This window comes from Typha latifolia, chromosome 1 (genome assembly GCF_019914945.1).
Source record: "Typha latifolia isolate L0001 chromosome 1, TyphaL0001v2, whole genome shotgun sequence".
In the NCBI taxonomy this organism is placed as follows: Eukaryota; Viridiplantae; Streptophyta; class Magnoliopsida; order Poales; family Typhaceae; genus Typha; species Typha latifolia.
Window position 1 is genome coordinate 21566861 of NC_133086.1, and position 17686 is coordinate 21584546.

The window sequence follows — 17686 nt, forward strand, 5'->3', positions numbered from 1 at the left end:
GCTCGATTTAAATTGAGCTGAGTCAAATCTAAATCCCAAGCTAGTTTAAAATTAATTTTAAGCCGAGGTAACTAGCTCAAGATTGACTTAGTCTACACCGCTATCTATGATAAAGCACTGAGGCTTTTGATACTTCTTTTTTCTACGCAATGTTACATACTTGAGCATTCATTTATAGAAAGACGTTATTATAGTTTTATTTTAGTTCTAACACTAACTTCTCATTATTTAAAAAAAGAAAACAATCTATTTTGAAAAAAAAATATATCCATTGTTATAAATTATGTTGGTGTGCTAGTCAATAACACGTGATTCATGGATATGATATGTACCTGCTACGTGACATGTAGCAAATATTTATTGAAGCAGTCTCTGCTACACATCAATATAGCATTCATTAGCCAAGGCCGTAACGTATTATTTTAATACACCTTTAACCTACGTTCTTAATAGTTTCAGATCACCTGATTTAACTAAGTTGATGTACAAAAAGATCGAACTAAGTTCATGTAAATATTAAATTGCCAACGATCCAATAACTTCTCACACAAAGTTAACACTAAGAACCAAAAAAGAAGGAGAGAGAACTCGCCCGGAAAACATCTTCTCAGCAACAGTTCAAATGGCCCTTTAATTACTATTTGATAGTGATCGCCCACAGATATAACGTTCCACTCGTAGAAAGTTTATGGCTTCTTAATGCACCTTTCAGCAACTTCAGTACCAAATTGACATAATCTAACATAGTATTGCTAATGTTTGTTAAACAATGAAAGTATTCCCATCTTTTGTTCTCCGGTCTTTGTCATACCCTACTATCTCCACCTCACCTTTAAGCCCTTATACAAGAAGCCATGGCATATAAAACATCCAATTGGACCACAATCTATGTTCTCTTTCTAAAACTGGATGGTCCATATGTCTATGTGCTTTATTGCATTCTCCTAATTACTGTTATCTAATAAATTAAATGTTTAGAATAGTTATGAGTTAATAAAAATATCAAAGTGGAGGTCCCTGGTTTGAATTCCTGACAAGTCATTTAACTATGATCAGCAACAGTCCATTCATGTGAGGAAGGCACCAACCAGTGACCAGTAGTATAGTATATATAGTACATGCATCACCCTAAGATTAGTTCGAATAGCCCAAAACAAAAGCTAATCGATTTGTTTAAAAATTAATGATTCCTTTACCATATAAATTATGATTAATTTTTTATTTTAAAAAAAAAGTACACAGAGTTCATAGTTGTAAGGCAATTAAGCAAAGGACACTTCGGTTAGGGTGCACACCAGCAATCTCTTAACGATCGAGGTGATCATCTTTTCTGCCTTTCTTCTTGGCCCGTGCAGTTCCCATGATGATATGGCGATGATTGACAGTTGCCCCGACAACTAGTCGAAAGGCATAAAAGCTGCTCCATTTTTTAATATCCCTCTCATCTCCATCTCCATCTCCATTCTCTGGCCTCCAAAAGCCATTGGATTCCATCTACCTCTTTGCTCACATGAAAGGTTCTCTACGTGGTCTTGACCAATGAGAAGTACTGCTTACTGCTAAGATGCTGACGTGGTGATATAAATAAATATACATGTACATATTCCTTTGCTTTCTCTTCTTGGAAGCTTGAGCTCCACGCGAGCGTGCCGTGGATGCTCTCGATTGGTCGGGGTGCATGAGACCCTCACGTGCATGTCGGCGGATGGGGAGTCGACACTTGTCTCCTCTCCGCTACTAAAAGCTTTGGCCTCAGGCGAAAAGGATCTTCCGCGAACGAGGGGTGGGTAGTTGGTGGCTAAGTCCAAGAAAGATGGGGGGTTAGAGGCTCAGAATTGGTGCTCTTGAGAGGAAAGAGAGAGAGAGAGAGAGAGAGAGAGAGAGAGAGAGACTTCTAGGAAGATGAGGTCATGACCAAAATAGGAAAATATAATAGACATGTCATCATCTATAGACTTGGTAGTGGTGGCCAATGGATGATGACACTGAATGAATGATATTTGTACCAACTGGTGGTTCCCAAAGATTGTCTTGGATGTCATGGTATACCTACCATGCATATAGTTTTATCTTTCATTGTTGAATCTGGAACGTTTGTTTACTCAAACTGCATGACTTATAATTAATATATTGTAGCTTTGAAAATTATGAAACGGAGGAATGATTTCAATGCATGCTTGCTTTGTCAATTACCTTCCTTTTTATATATGTCTAAAATTTGATCCAAAGCCTAAGATCATGCCACACCAAAAGGCTGGCATCTGGCTCTGTGTACGCGCGCGCGCGCGAGAGAAAGAGAGAGAGAGAGTTACAATATTTTAAAAGGGCATGAGCTCTTTTATCAACAGGAAGGCTTTTAATAAAACAAGCTAACTTTAAAAATAATTTGTATTTCAGGCATCAATTGTACTATGGTTAATGATCTTAAGATAGATCCGTAAATTGTGTCAATCCGATTAAGGCCCGAATAAGAGCATTCAACGAATCTAATAATTACATGGTAATAAATTAGTCAAGATACATTAAAATAAAATATGAAAGAATCGACTTGATTTGACCAGTAGTTTGAATCGGAGTTTATCTACCCTACTCGACTCAATAATGATTCCTACTAGATCGATTGAGGCACAAGGATGATATGTTTTCACCCCAGTAAACACAACTTCTTATTACCCGATAAATAATAAGACCTCTTTTGCATGTAGAATAGGGTTAAAATAAGATTAGTAATTCCTATTTGTTATTATCAAAATAGGTGATTTATTTTAAGAATAATTATTTATATGTTTACTAGTATTTTAGAGCAAAAATATAATAATTACCTTAATGTGATATAAAATGAAGAAAAAATGTATTTTATTTTCTTATGAAATTATGAAAAGCACTCTTTGATTTCATATAAATAATTTGATATGATAGATACCAAGGATAAATTAGTAATTAAATTAGTATGTGGTATAAGATGTAATTTGGAGAAATAGTATTTTAATTTTGAATATGGTTATAATAATATTTAGCTATTATTTTAGAATAAAAACTTATATGGTGGACATACTAAAGTGTGTGTTATAATAATATATATACATATATGAAAGCTTATAAATCATTAATTACAATGGAAGAGATATTTTTATGGCTCCTAACTTGTGCATGTAATCATGCTGATACCATGAAGCATTATACTCAAAAAAATATTCCCCACATATATACACATATTTATATGCATGCAAGCATATATATGGAACTAGGAGATATACATTTCTATATAATAAGAAAAAAAAAAGAGACTAGATGATTATACTGATTACAATATGCATACATTCGCCTGACAATTAAGTTCGAACTATAGAGCTAGTGATGAGGAGTTTATTAAAAGTGAGACACATGAAGAATCCGAAAGCCCTTCAAAGGGTCATGAATCCTTCTATTTTCCAGGGATGTACAAGTTCTTGCCATCTTAGGAATTTTTCCGAATGAGAGTGTAATGACAAATGACTCGTATACTTTTACCCCTCAAAAGAACGACTTGCATACTTACCCTCGTTGCTTTTAAATAGATGGCCCATCTGTATATATTATCTAATAAGCTATATATCTGTCCATCTCTAAAAAAATTATCGATCTGAGAAACTTATTTGACAAAATCATAGAGAATAATATTATATTAAGACGTGATTAGGTGCTTACCAACTATTTCTTAAAAACTAATATATAATCTTTGATAATTTTAATACTATAATAATCATTTTAAAATGGTGACCAGCTCAGTTTGAGTATGCTCTCGAAGACAAAAAAAATTCTGGACCACATGAGGGAGGAAAAAGGAGCATCCTGATTAAAAAGAACAAAATAATTATACTATCTCTATATTGTTAAATAATTAGTTGATTCGATTAAAATTTTTTACTATCACATAATAACGAGTTAAGAATATATATCATGTCTTTAACACGCTTTATCACATGCAACTTCTAATACCAAATCTCTAAAAAAATTAACTTTGATACTATGTTAAAACTATGCATACTTTTCTCTAGTCAAATTCTCTAAATCTAGATAATTGAACTACTTTTTTATTTATTTTGGAGAACCAATCTTTGATACTAATCAGGATCGAATTCCTATTATATTTTCTAAACTATTAATATTTGTTTATGTTTGTACTTTCTTCTCATTAATTATTTAAAAGTTATAGTTTTCAACTCATCATCCTTCCATGTTAGAGAGCGAATTTTTTAAAAAAAATTGATAGAAAAGCTGCATTGCTTCTCAACTATAAATTTAAGGAATGAGTGGTAATTCTGATATGAAAGAAATTTTATCAAAGTTAGAGAATATGTATTCATATGTTCTCTAAAATTTAGATAGAATATGATTTAGACAACGAGGGGCAAATTGGTCATTACAGTAAACCGTAAGATAGCTCGATGCCCAATGTGGGAAATTAAAAAAGTGCGAAATCCCATACGTAGCTACGCGTCAGCGATCGATACGGTAGGCGGCGGGCTGAAAGCACCAAGAAATGATACAATCGACGAGGGAAAACGTGGCTCTGCACCACTATCCACAGCGAGGGAGAGAGGGGGAGAGGGAGGGGAGAGAGAGAGAGAGAGAGAGAGAGAGAGAGAGAGAGAGAGAGAGAGAGAGAGAATTAGAAATAGAAAGTTGAAATCCTCCTATTGGTAAATCCCGTACACCCCTTTCTAATATAAATATAATATTGGATTGTGGAGGAGCCGCTGATCTAAAAAAGGAAGCCAAATAGGAATCCCAAGTCCCAGTCGTTTCCCTTCCGGCCCTCTCTTGGGAAGAAAGAACGAAAGAAAGAAAGAAGGTTAGGTTTCCTTTTTAGATCTGTCCCTTAACTTTCTACTCCTCTTTGTTGATCGAGTTATTTTTCTATATTTGTAGTTGAAGATTTGATTCAACTCATTTGCTGGGGAACGATGGGGAGGGGAAAGATTGTAATCAGGAGGATCGATAACTCGACGAGTAGGCAGGTGACCTTCTCGAAGAGGAGGAATGGGTTGCTAAAGAAGGCTAGAGAGCTTGCCATCCTTTGTGATGCCGAGGTCGGCCTCATGATCTTTTCCAGCACTGGTCGTCTCTATGATTTCACCAGCACCAGGTTCTTCTTCTTCTTCTTCTTCTCCTCTCTCTCTCTCTCTCTCTCTCTCTCTAGATGTTATGATGTGATTTATTTGGGTCAAGGATTTTGTTCGTTGAAGGTAATTAAAAGGTTCGAGCTTGGGAAAGTTTGTTGATGCTTAGTTCATGCATCTTTCTGACTTAAACTTAACTCGTGAAGCTACTGTTTGTGATTTGGATTTTCTTTTGGGCTTCTTTTTCTTTCTTTCTTTCTTTTGTTTCTTTTACTGCTCTCAGACATCGAGGTATATATTGTGAAAAGGGTTTGATTTGAAGAGGATACTGCGTTACTGTTATGACGAAGACAACGTATGTCTTGGAGATTTTTGTTGTTGGTTTTGTTTTTTTTTAAATAAGATAATATGGAACAAATCTTGGCTTTGTCTCTTCTATTGTATTTTCCTCGTCTTTAACATCTAAACCATCTAAATATGATACTGGAGCTCATGATTAAGCATGAGTTAGGGGAAATAGTACGTGTTTAGTTAGAGTGTTAGGTAAAAAAGAAAAAGAAAAAGAAAAAGAAAAAGAATATATAAAAAGGACCTGATGGACTAGATTAGATCTACATATTTCTAACTGCAAGATCTAATCTTTCATAATTCCGTCGACATGAAGATATCTTTTGTCGTGTGGTAGGTCACTGCGAGAAATGAAGTTGCTATTCATTATAAACTAGAAATTAAAACAGTGTAAAGTTATCGTCGACTAAAGCCTTGCATTGACGACTATTGGATTTGTTGACAATTTATGAGGTAGCTAGCTTTCAGTATTCAAAGATGATGAGAGTTATTTCTATTATGACCACATTGAAAATGTCTTGAGTCGTTTCAAAAGCTTTATATATGGATAGACAACAAATGGAGTTCTTTTGATTCTTTTTGTCTTCATCTCCTCTCATGTCAGATAAATACTATACAAGGCTCTCTCAATGTTTGTGATTTATTATTTCCTACATTTGAATGAATACTCCAACTCTTATAATTTAAGAGAATGACTTATGTTTAATTTATTGACAGCATGAGATCTGTGATAGAACGATACAACAAGGCAAAGGCGGAGCACCAGCTGAACATGAATGCTACTTCAGAGGTCAAGGTACTATATGGTCAAATATATCTTGTGATATCGATAACCGAGCTTATAACCGTAGGAAGTAGCTCAGGGCGCCATTCCCGTACCATTACTAGAGTCAAAACACTTGTGACATCAAAAAGTACTTAGCTCTAGTGACACAAAGCATGTGAAGAAATATAAAAACCCTAAAGAAAGAGCTGCAACCAACACCACTACACTAGATATACATAGCTTTATCTAAAATCGGACTATGTCTACCGGCACAGGAGAATATTCTACATGTAAGTACGAGTGATCTCACTTTTGTACTATCATAGACATACATAGTATGATTGTTAAAATAATCACAGTCTGCTCAAGTTCGGCTCCTTAAGACAAGATCAAGCTCGACTCGAATGGAATTGATTCAAGCTTGATCGAGGAATCATGCTCAAAATTATTTTTGAGTTGAGTTTGATCTTGAATCGGCTTGATCAACTTAGGCTTGATAAGACTTAAAATATTAACATTATACTATATAAAGTCTCATAAATTCCTATAGTTATTACTCTAAGGTTAGAATGATTAGAAATTGGAACTAATATGGAGATATATGTTTGATTGAACCAAGGCTTATTTTAAGCTTGATCATGCTTGATTTAGGCTTAAATCAATTTAAGCTTGAAATTGCTTATTGATCGGCTCAATTAAGCTCGAGTCTAGCTCAAGATCGAAATTGCCTCGTATTGAAATTATTTTATTTCAAGCTTGATCCTAATTATTGGCCCAAAAGTATTTTTAATTTAAGCTTGATCAGAATTCGGCTTAATTAAACTCGATTCTGTTATATTCTTATATACAATATGCCTAAAGGAAATTTTCTTGCTTACTATCTCTTAACCAAATTTGCTTCCGGAAGCTTAATTGGGGATCCTGAACTAGCAAGAAAACCTAGAGAGAACATCTAAAATCTCTCTTCTCGACATTAATAAGAGAGAATAAAAAAGAAACCCTCTCTTGCCTATCAACCCTATTATACATTTGGGTTACTTATGCGCTCTTACATAGATATTTCACTTAACCCAAGCCACATGTGTTAAGTGTCTAAACCAATATAAATAACTCCATGACTTTATTGAACCAACCTAAAAGAGTACTTCGTTAGATGGTGAGTTTGATATCACAAACTCAATTATCTCCACCTTGATAGCAAATTCACTATCTTCGTGCCACCTACAATCTTTATCCTTGCTCACCTTGAAACCTAGATAAGTAAGGTGTCATTAACCTTCTCTTCTTATAAAGGCTTCATAAGCACCCACAACCCTTTCGATGAGAATCAACGTCTTCCTATGTTATCATAGCTCTGTTGTTGCATGAATCTCTATTACTATTGCATTCCCAATAGCTTATATAAATTTCATACCTGGATAGCTTTCATGTCGACCATTGCATTTTTTATATATCTTCAAACTCCACCTTGCTACGTGATCTCCTTGAAGTATCAACTCATTCTCTTGCATAACCTACACCATTCAAACTCTCTTTAGTTGTCTTTTTTTCAGTGTTCATGCAAAGCAAATCTTCCTCGGTGCAAATTAGATTTATGACTAACTATCACAAATTTGTAACAATATGCACAACAAAGTAATGGCTTTATCCTCATCGTCCATATCCACTTAACCATAGGAGAACTAGGAGTCTTATTTTATCTTTAAAAAGAACGACCTTCTCTTTAAGAAGACTCGGTTGGTAACCCTTAACATTTGGTACATGCTCTCTAGCTTTACCCATATGTTGAAGACTATCTTCTCCCCTAATGACTTCAAGGAGAACCTCCTCCGCTAAACACGAACGAATGCTAGACAATGTCTTCATATCTATTATATCCAATTCTTCAATAGTCATCTTCTACGCTATATTTCCTCTATTAGACATAGCCTTGTGTTGACTTTGTAGCACTAGTAGACCTTGTTCTTCTCATCAAATTTCTTCATCTTAAATTGACCTTTTGCCTTAAAAGGTATTTCATATCACTATTAGAACCAAAATTCTTATAACATCAAAATACTTAGCTCTTGTAACACCCACCGCCAAGATGGGTGTTATGCAAGTATGTGAAGAAATATGAAATCCTAAGAGAAAAAACTACAAAGATAATAACAACACGAGTTACGCATGGTTCATCTGAAATCGTCCTGTGTCTATAGGCACGAAGAAAAAATATAACACCATCAAGAATATCATATACAAATAGAGAGATCTCGCTTCTCTATTATCACTAATATACAACATTCCGATAGGAATATTTCTTGCTTGACCCTCCCTTAAACAAATCCACTTTCAGTACCCTAGTCATCTGAATATTTCTTGCTTGACCCTCCCTTAAACAAATCCACTTTCAGTACCCTAGTCATCACCTCCAACCAAGCTAGAAACGTTGAACTAGTAAGAAGACCTAGAGAGCAAATTCTCAATCCTCTCTTCTCTACTCTAAGAAGAGAGAACAAGAGAGAAACCCTCTCTCGCCTACTAACCCTGCCATACATTTGGGAGGGCGACTGAAAGAGGTGTGTGACTAAGGAAATGAGAGAAAGAAGAAAGGTTCTTATATATACCTCTCACTTAACCCAAACCACACGAGTTAAGTGAATCTAAAATAACATAACTTACTCCATTAATTTATTAAAATAAACTGAATAAGTACTTGGTTTTGTTTGAATGGTAAATTTAATATAACAAACCCAATAATAACTAGTAAGTTTTTATATTGTCGAAGTGTTCCTTATCACATGGCATGATACCAAGTCTTGACAAATTGCTGATTGTCGTACTACTGCCTCAGCTGCTGAATAAAGTTAGTCGAGTCTGCCCGATGCTCTTATAAGTATGACATCAGTACTTAGTTCTCTCTTTTTTTCGTTTTGACTGTGAAAGTAGCTTGCTATATGGTTTGACTCATGGAAAGATAGTGATAGAAGATATTTCACATAGAAAACGAGAGGACATACCATATGAAATGACATGTATCAATGTGCATATTTTTATCTTTGACATATCATCTATCAGCATCTGAATATATGTTGGAGTACATTAGGAATTTACGAGGTTCTCTTTTTATTGGTCAAGTCAAGAAGCAATTGAATCCAATGAACTTCATATGTTGCCAATCTGTTCATTAAAACTTGTGGTGTTGAAATTCATGTGCTTTTGCTCAAGTATTTTTGGGGGTAAAAATGAAAAAAAAAAATGGAGCAGGACGAAGAAGAAGGATACTACTGTTACTCTTTGAATGGAGCTAACTGATAAGGATGTTAATTTTCCATCTTCCACTTAAGCGTTTCCATCAAGTGAGGAAAAATGACACATAATAGAATTCATCATTTTCAGCTTTTAGTTCTTGCGAACCGTTCGAGTTGATTCTTTCTGACTTTCTCCTGAATAAAATAGGCTGTAGTAGTCTGACACAGATCTAGCAAAAGATGTAGGGCCTAGAGAGATGCCAATCTTTGTTTGTCGAACCTACAGGTGAGGAGAATATTCCATTGCTATTGGCCTAATATGAAAATGGCTGAACATTATATCGTGGAAGAGGGACACAACTTGGTTAGGGTTCGTTTATACGAGGAAAACAATGCTGTCCATAGAGAATTAGAGATGGCGTGAAAGAATCACTTCACTTCTCCACAGCTTCTCGAGTTTTGCAATGAGAGTCTAGCTTTTGATTTTGTTAAACGTGTTCATTTTGCCACACAAAAAGAAACTCTTTTAAACCAAAAGGACTTTAAACTCTCGTTTCTCGACAACTCTTTATTTAACTTTTTTTTTCATTTTTCTCCGCCCTTTCCTGTATTGATTTGATCAACCATAAAATTCCAACAAAACAACATAGCTTGGAATGCCGTATATTGATAGAAGACCAATATGTTGCATGCCTCCTGGCAAACAACCGACATCTCGTGCTCTCTAAATCATAGCTGATGTCTAGCGATATACTGGGTTTTAGACCATATACTTCTTACAAACATCTAGATTTTGAGCTGTGTTTAGAAGTGCAATAGCAGACAATTTATTCCTCTGACTATCAAATCTCAAGGGCTGCCATATTAGTGGAATAGGCGGGGTTAGTTTATCCACAGTCAATTCGTTTCGCTGTTAAATCTCAAGGATATAAAAGATAAATTACTGAATAAAAGTTACAGTCCACCTCTTTTATGTTACTATTTATCTTAGGACAAGGGAGAAAAAGTTTTTTTGCTTTTTGGTTTAGAATTGCCCACAGCCAGCCCCTTTGTCTCCTATTCCAAACTAAGCCTCAGGGTTTCGTGCCTCATTGTCAGCTCAGACAATCCTAGAAATCTTGAAACAGTTGCCTTAAGGCCAAAAGGTTTATCTATCAAGTTGAGATTCACATACGATTTCTGAAGAAATAGTGCTAAGCAGTAGGTATAGGACTCTAAAAGATATAGTAGGCTTTCATCCCTCCGTAATAATCTGTATACTCTAGTTAATCAATATTACTAGCAGGTCATTAAAGAGACGCCAGTGGTACCTTCCATTTCATCGAAGAGTAGGATGTGTTGTTTGTTAGATGCATATAACTAGCTACACTTCTACATAATGCATAAGTTGCATTTCTCATTGGGCAACCATTCATATCGATGTCATTGAATACATGGATAAAATGGCGACGTAGCATGGACCAACAGATCCTGTCTATTTGAACTGCATATTTACCTCAGATAATTAACTTTAATACACTGAAAGTGAAAATAACAGATAGATCTACAATCAAAGGTTCAACAAAAACCTGATCAAGAATAAAAAGCAGACTCTAAAGTTCAAGCTAAATCAAACAATATGCTCACATATTCATCTGCAACAAAAATAAAGGGTACCAAAATCTACTTCTAATGAGAATATTGACTCGACACGAATTGAAGATAGCAGTGGGGCGAGCACCAGGAGCATTCACATTTTGGTCCACCAGTACATTATGTACCCGTCTAGACGAATGTGACCCAACTTCATATAAGAACCTGTTTAACAAAACTTCTGAAGCAACTCACACTAGGTTAATCATTCAATTTATCGAGTCAGTACATGCAAAAATTAAACGGGCTAAATTCAAAGAAATGATCACATAAATCACTTCATAGTGAAGTAATCCACCAATAGAAAAGAAGTCCAATTTATGAGGACAGGCATGTGATAGAAGTCAATTTAGAGCATGGGGGTCATATAATGAAAGCTTAGTATTCAAATGAATTAATACAACGATGTAAATAATAAAAAGACTAGAGCTTAGTATTTGCAACTTATTGTCTCAATCCAAGTATGTTATAGTCAACAGGAGTGTTTTCTTCTCTTCACATACACACACCATAGATCAAACTTCAATATTGTCGCATAATTTTGTATTTACATTGCCCCTACGTACTACTCACTCCACCCAATCCGTGCGCGGCCATCACCTAGCCGAACGGAGCCAGCCAAGAGCAACTCTAGTGCTCTCAGCCTTCCCCTTAACTTATCTGGCTTCTCTAGTCCCTGGCCACCTTTCTCCTCACTTTCCACGAGGTTAGGGTTTATAAATATTATCAGTCCTTGAACTATTGAAGTAGTTTATTTAACAAAATGAGGAGTCAAGTCATACTTAGGGTAGATAAAACTCTGACATGTCGCGGCACTTGCTGGCTGTGTCGCAAGAGAGAGAGAGAGAGAGAGAGAGAGAGAGAGAGAGAGATGAGGGAGACTATTCACTTTCACCTTTCATCACTCGTCGTTGACGACCTCGCCGTCATTGCTCTTCACCACCTCATCGTTGTCCAAGCTAGAGGCGTCGCTCGCATCGGCGCCGTAGCTTAAGTTTTTATCCAAACCTGACAACCTGACCCATTTGCCCTTCTTCCTCCTCAAGCTAGGGCTCCGATGCGAGCAATGCCTCCAGCTTGGACGCCGACAAGATGGCGAAGAGCGAGGACGATGAGGTCGTCGAAGTGCGGGGATGGCGAGGTCGGTGAAGTGCGGCAACGACGACGTCGGCAAAGTGCGGCGACAACGAGGTCGATGGGAGGAGAGGTGCCATGCGGCACCCCTCATGCCACATGCCGGTACGCTGCCGGCATGGCTATCGTTGCTATAATTATTGTGAAGCTGAAACTAACAAACCTACGTTTATAAAATTACAACATTTCTTTAATATTTCTAGTCTACTTTTCCCTTTGGGAATGCTGTGTGTAAAGAAATGTATTCTATTTGTTAGTTCATTTAGTTCAATTCCATCAGCTGACTAGTTTACTATATAAGTATATATGTCTATTTGATGTTCATACTAATTCAATTAGAGCCTTCAGTCAAGCACAGCACTAGGATGCATATTGGGGCCGACCACCTTATTTTGATCCAATTGGGAAAGTTGTCTCAATTTGGAATACTTGTTGGCTTCTAATTTGGGTTGTAATAACTATTATACCATACACACTTCATATAGAGTAAATAAGATTTATTTCCAAATAGGATGGGTCATTATAGCCTATTAACTATTAAAAGCACCTAAAGTCCCAAATAGAGAGGGCAGTCTCGGATCTTATTGCAGTTGTTCCGATTTCTGAAGTTCCTGCAACAAGATCACACCATTTTATGCATGAAAGTGAAGAAGAGACGTGGTTTCATATGAACTGCATCGATCTATTAGGTGAGACCTAGATTTGTAACCTTCACAGAAACTACTCTAGTAAAAATTTCCTGCTTCCCTAAACATTGTACTGTAGAAAATTATCAATTTTCACTTTTCAAGTCCCTATTTCCTCTAATTGTCCCACTATTCAATCATAATATTTTCCTAGCAGCAAAACATTAAACTTTAATGTAATCAGATTTGTTTTGTTGGATCTGGGTTTTAATTGACAAGTGACATGATCAGTTTATACATATTACATAGACTTTAACAGATAGTACATATGACTGACTTTCTTGTCTCTTAATTTATTAAATCACTACTTTGATCTTGTTTTCAACCTTATGTTCAATTATCATTTAGCAAACTTTTGGACTTTTAAGGTATATCTGTAGGCCTCTATCTTAAGCAGCAAGGGATGGAACAAAGAAGACTTTCTCCATATAGCAGAATTTCATAATTTAAATCTTTAAATTTGTCTTTTCAAGCACCCTCAAAATAGCCTACTTTAGGACGCAAGAAGTAAAATAAAGAACCACACCATAATATTTTTGTTGTGATACAGAGCCACAGACAGGTGAATATATCGGAGACTAAGCAAATAGCTACCTTATGCTACAGAGTAATATGTAACTACTTTAATAAGGTGAAGAAAACAAAAAATCAGAAACAAACAGACTTCTGATTTGTTATCACATAATTTCTTATGTGTAACAATGTAGTCTTAATGCTGTAGTCCTATAAAATCCTCTCTTTTTTAAGTACTTGCATGTAAACTCTATTTAGTTTGCATTTGGCAGCACATTTTTATTTCTCTAAGGTGACTTCATTCATGTTCAGATGATGCAAAAGTTATAACTATTTCTTTATGTTACCACTAGTTCTGGCAAAGGGAGGCAGCAAGCTTGAGGCAGCAACTGCATAACTTGCAAGAAAATCACCGGTATGATCATCACTTGAGCCTACAAGAAATTCAAATAACATTAGTCTGCTAAACATTCAGTGCAGAAATAAGTAATGAGGCAACACAGTTATGGAAATTTTCACAACCACTAATTTCATGACAGCATGAAATTAGAGGCAAGAATCCTGAATAACAACCAACAACTGATCATATTCATACTTCAAAAGTAAACTATAATATGACTCAAAGTTTTATAAACTAAGAGAAAAGGTTTATCCTAATTAACATAGCTCCTCAAGAGTTTTCTTTTTTGAAACTGAGAATCATGCTTATGATAACACTTGCAATTGACCAACAAATTGCAAAGCTTCGTGCGTGTCATGGAACCTTAAGGCGCTCATTAAATAAATTATCTGCCTTGTGAGATAAAAATAAGAAATATCATGCGCGACATGAGTAATATTGTAAAATATCAGCTGCATTCATCATTCAAAATATTGTCCTACAAGCTAAGATATTTTCATATATTTGTTTCCTAATTGATTAATATTCAATAACATAAACTGCCAATTTTTATAGCTGTATAGTATATTGTTTCCCATTCAAAAATGGGGTATGCAGTCATCATATAAGACACCAGAAATGTTCATCGACACCCTAACCTGTTCTGCTTTCTTCCTACTGAACAGCTGAAAAAAAAGGAAGGATATACAATATTTCTTAATAGCTCTTGCATGCCTAGATTTACTAAAATTTCAGTCAGTTCAAACATTATAGAGACTATCTATAGGATTTGTCTTAAATGTGTTTATAGTTAAAAAAAAACTCAGTCGAGAGCTTTTTGCAAGACTAGAATGCTACATCATAAAAGTCAGACAACAATCATTAACACCTACACCGCAGATACCAACCAAGGTATAAGTATAACAGACCACTTCATAAGGACATAATATGACACATCTTTGACAATCCTGGCAGGCAGTTGATGGGAGAAGAGCTTTCTGGCCTAAATGTGAAGGATCTTCAGAATTTAGAGAACCAGCTAGAAATGAGTCTACGTGGTGTGCGAATGAAGAAGGTTCTATTACGCTTTAGTTCTTCTGCCACTGTGTTTTTTTTAAAGATTACTGATGCAGTTGAATTTCAATTGCAGGACAAAATTTTGATCGATGAAATTCAAGAATTAAATCAGAAGGTTCGTCAACTTATTTTATCCTCCATCTCTTATTTTAAGTCATAGGTTTGCTGCATGTGAGTTGCCTAATTACGTTTGGTTTCATCACAGGGAAGCCTTATTCACCAAGAGAACATGGAACTCTACAAGAAGTTAAACATTGTTCGTCAAGAAAACATGGAATTATATAAAAAGGTAATTGATCAAATTCAAACATATTTCAAACCTAACAGAAATGTTAGCAAACAAATAAAATTTAAAAAAAATTATAATGTGAAATCATAGTTGAATACAAGTTAACCAATGAATTCTGGATGTCAGATTTATGAAACAAGAGATGTAAATGAATTCCAGAGAGGTTCAGTTATCCCAGGCAATTTTAGCATCCCGGATGATGCAAATGTTCCTGTTCATCTGGAACTAAGCCAGCCACAACAACAAATAGATGGAGTGCAATCAGGAGTTCCAAAACTAGGGTAACTTTCTTTCTGAACTTCAAAAATTGTATTGACTTTCAGTTTACAAGTTAGATAATAGAATACTCATAAACATGCAGCAGACTTCAATTGCACTGAGAAGACACATGAATGAAGGATGGCTCTCTATGAACTTCCATTGATATTATTTTAAGGGCTAGGTATGCTACTAGTAGAAACATTTTCTGTATAAGGCATGAATAACTGCAAGACACATCACTGTGCAAAGATAACATGTTGCAATAAAACAGCAAAGATTATTCAATATATTTCAATTTAGTATTTTTCAGATAAATTATATTTGCTAATACAAATGACCACGTGGAAAAAGATTGCTGATTAACTCGCTAAGGCCATAACCAGAAATTTGAATGATCAGAAAAAGGAAGGATTAGTTCTTAGGCTTTAATAAAAGGCAACCAAATAATAGAAATCTCACTAGTAATATCATAACAATTTGCCATGAGTTAGAAATCATCTGTAAGATGCATTTCAAGATGTTAATACATGCGCCCTGGATAAGTATTTCAATCACAAACAAGCAAAGAATTTGTCATCTGTAATATGCTAAAATACGCATAGGAGTCGGCCAAAAAAAAAATATCATCATTTTCCATGAGGGGATTACATTTTATGGAAGAACATAAGAGTCTGGGAGGGTCCTATACTAATTCGGCAATTAGATTTTGCGGTTGCCTCTGGTCGCCCAACGTGTCTTGAAATTAGCATGTCCATCAGCACTAAAGCAATAGACCACACAATCACATATCCATCCATCAATCTCATATTCTCATGGTGACTAAATATAATTTTTTAGTGCTCTAGACATATACGACCTTCCTTATATTTCTTAGGCATATGAAAAGAAGTGGCGATAGAAATTTCTTGCAAAATTTAGAACCATTTTCCTTGCTACCCACATAAAACACAAAACATCCTGCCGGAAGTAGAGCCAGCTTAATGTGTCAGCCATTAGGCAGTTGCTGGTAACTTGGTGGCTTTATAGCCAAGATATAGCAGATAGAAGAAGAGTCAAAAGAGAAATTGAGAGGATAAGAAAATCATTAGAATAAGAATACATGTTTACAACTCAAGGACCCTGACGATCAATTGAGATCTCCTCTGTATTATAGGGGAGAAGGCTACTCACAAGGGTAGGTCGAGTAACAACACAATATATAGTGATTGGACAGGAATTTTCTCGAGTTCTCCATTATTTTCCACGTATAATATGCACCAAAAAAAAATATGAATCTCTAGATCTCATAATTGCTAGGAGTGCATAGATACTCGGGATATGGTAGAAAGAAACTGCGTTGTTCTATAAAAACTGGAGCCTTTGAGCCCTGTCAGAAATTTGCGTGAACACCCAAGCTCATGTAGGTTTGAACTTCGAGTCCCTGACAAAGGCTAATTTCATATAGATCAATCACAAGTTCAATAGTACAAAAATAAACTGCTTTCCTATAAAAGAATGACTACACTTATATAGTATCATGAAATGCAAAACATTTCCATTATTAATGTCGAACATACTTCTTTTAAATTTCTTTTAAAAAGTAACCGTGAATATGGAGAGATTCTTTTAAACTTAAATTTCTAATGTTTGTTTTACCTTGGAATACACTTAAAAAGGTAGATATAAACTTCAAAATTTAAATCATAATGAAACCACGAATAATCTGGAAGAGACTTGCACTTTAAATAAGGCAAATACTTATCCCATGTAAGACCTCAAGAAATAGTCAGAAAAGGAAGAGGTATCAGCACTCCCAATAAGCATCTGAAGTTTTAGTCACTATATGACGACTGATGCAAATTAAGACAATTAATCTGCTGCAATTAATGGCGTTTAAAAAGCAAGGAACGTGACAGACATGTCAGACTAAAAGGAAGATGCAGGGCTAATTGTTGATTGTAGTGGCAGATAGGCAAGATATGGTTTAGGTAGCAAAGCTAATAGACATGTAACTAAGACCTAAAATGTACAAGAATTCATAGCATGTACATCTTTACACAAACTCTAGACAACCATGTAAATAACTGTTACATTGCACAGGCTATGAATTCTCCTTATTTGGAGAAATGTGTTATGCTTTTAATTTTAAATCAGTTCCACCATCTAAGAATGCCAATTCCATATCAGTTTGAGAACAAAGATAGGTGGACAATATCTTGCTCATCAGATCAAGCCACAGGATATAGGAAATCAGATCAAATTTGTCAAGTTACATGCGTTGGGATAAGTG

General features: G+C 35.3%; 1 protein-coding gene across 4 annotated transcripts; it reads left to right on the top strand.

The window, feature by feature from the left end:
• Window positions 1-4536: 4536 nt before the first annotated feature.
• LOC140788379 (MADS-box transcription factor 27-like) lies at window positions 4537-15732 on the top strand. 4 transcript variants are annotated; one of them, XM_073137639.1, is made up of 9 exons: window positions 4537-4834; window positions 4912-5128; window positions 6168-6246; window positions 13765-13826; window positions 14766-14865; window positions 14941-14982; window positions 15073-15156; window positions 15283-15437; window positions 15521-15732. In XM_073137639.1, the coding sequence occupies exons 2-9, from the start codon at window positions 4947-4949 to the stop codon at window positions 15534-15536; spliced, it is 720 nt and encodes a 239-aa protein (XP_072993740.1). In that variant the 5' UTR covers window positions 4537-4834; window positions 4912-4946; the 3' UTR covers window positions 15537-15732. The 4 variants fall into 4 exon arrangements, with proteins under 4 accessions (XP_072993740.1, XP_072993730.1, XP_072993723.1 ...); XM_073137629.1 differs by having other exon boundaries at window positions 4549-4834; window positions 15518-15732; XM_073137622.1 differs by having other exon boundaries at window positions 4677-4834; window positions 14766-14982.
• Window positions 15733-17686: the final 1954 nt, after the last annotated feature.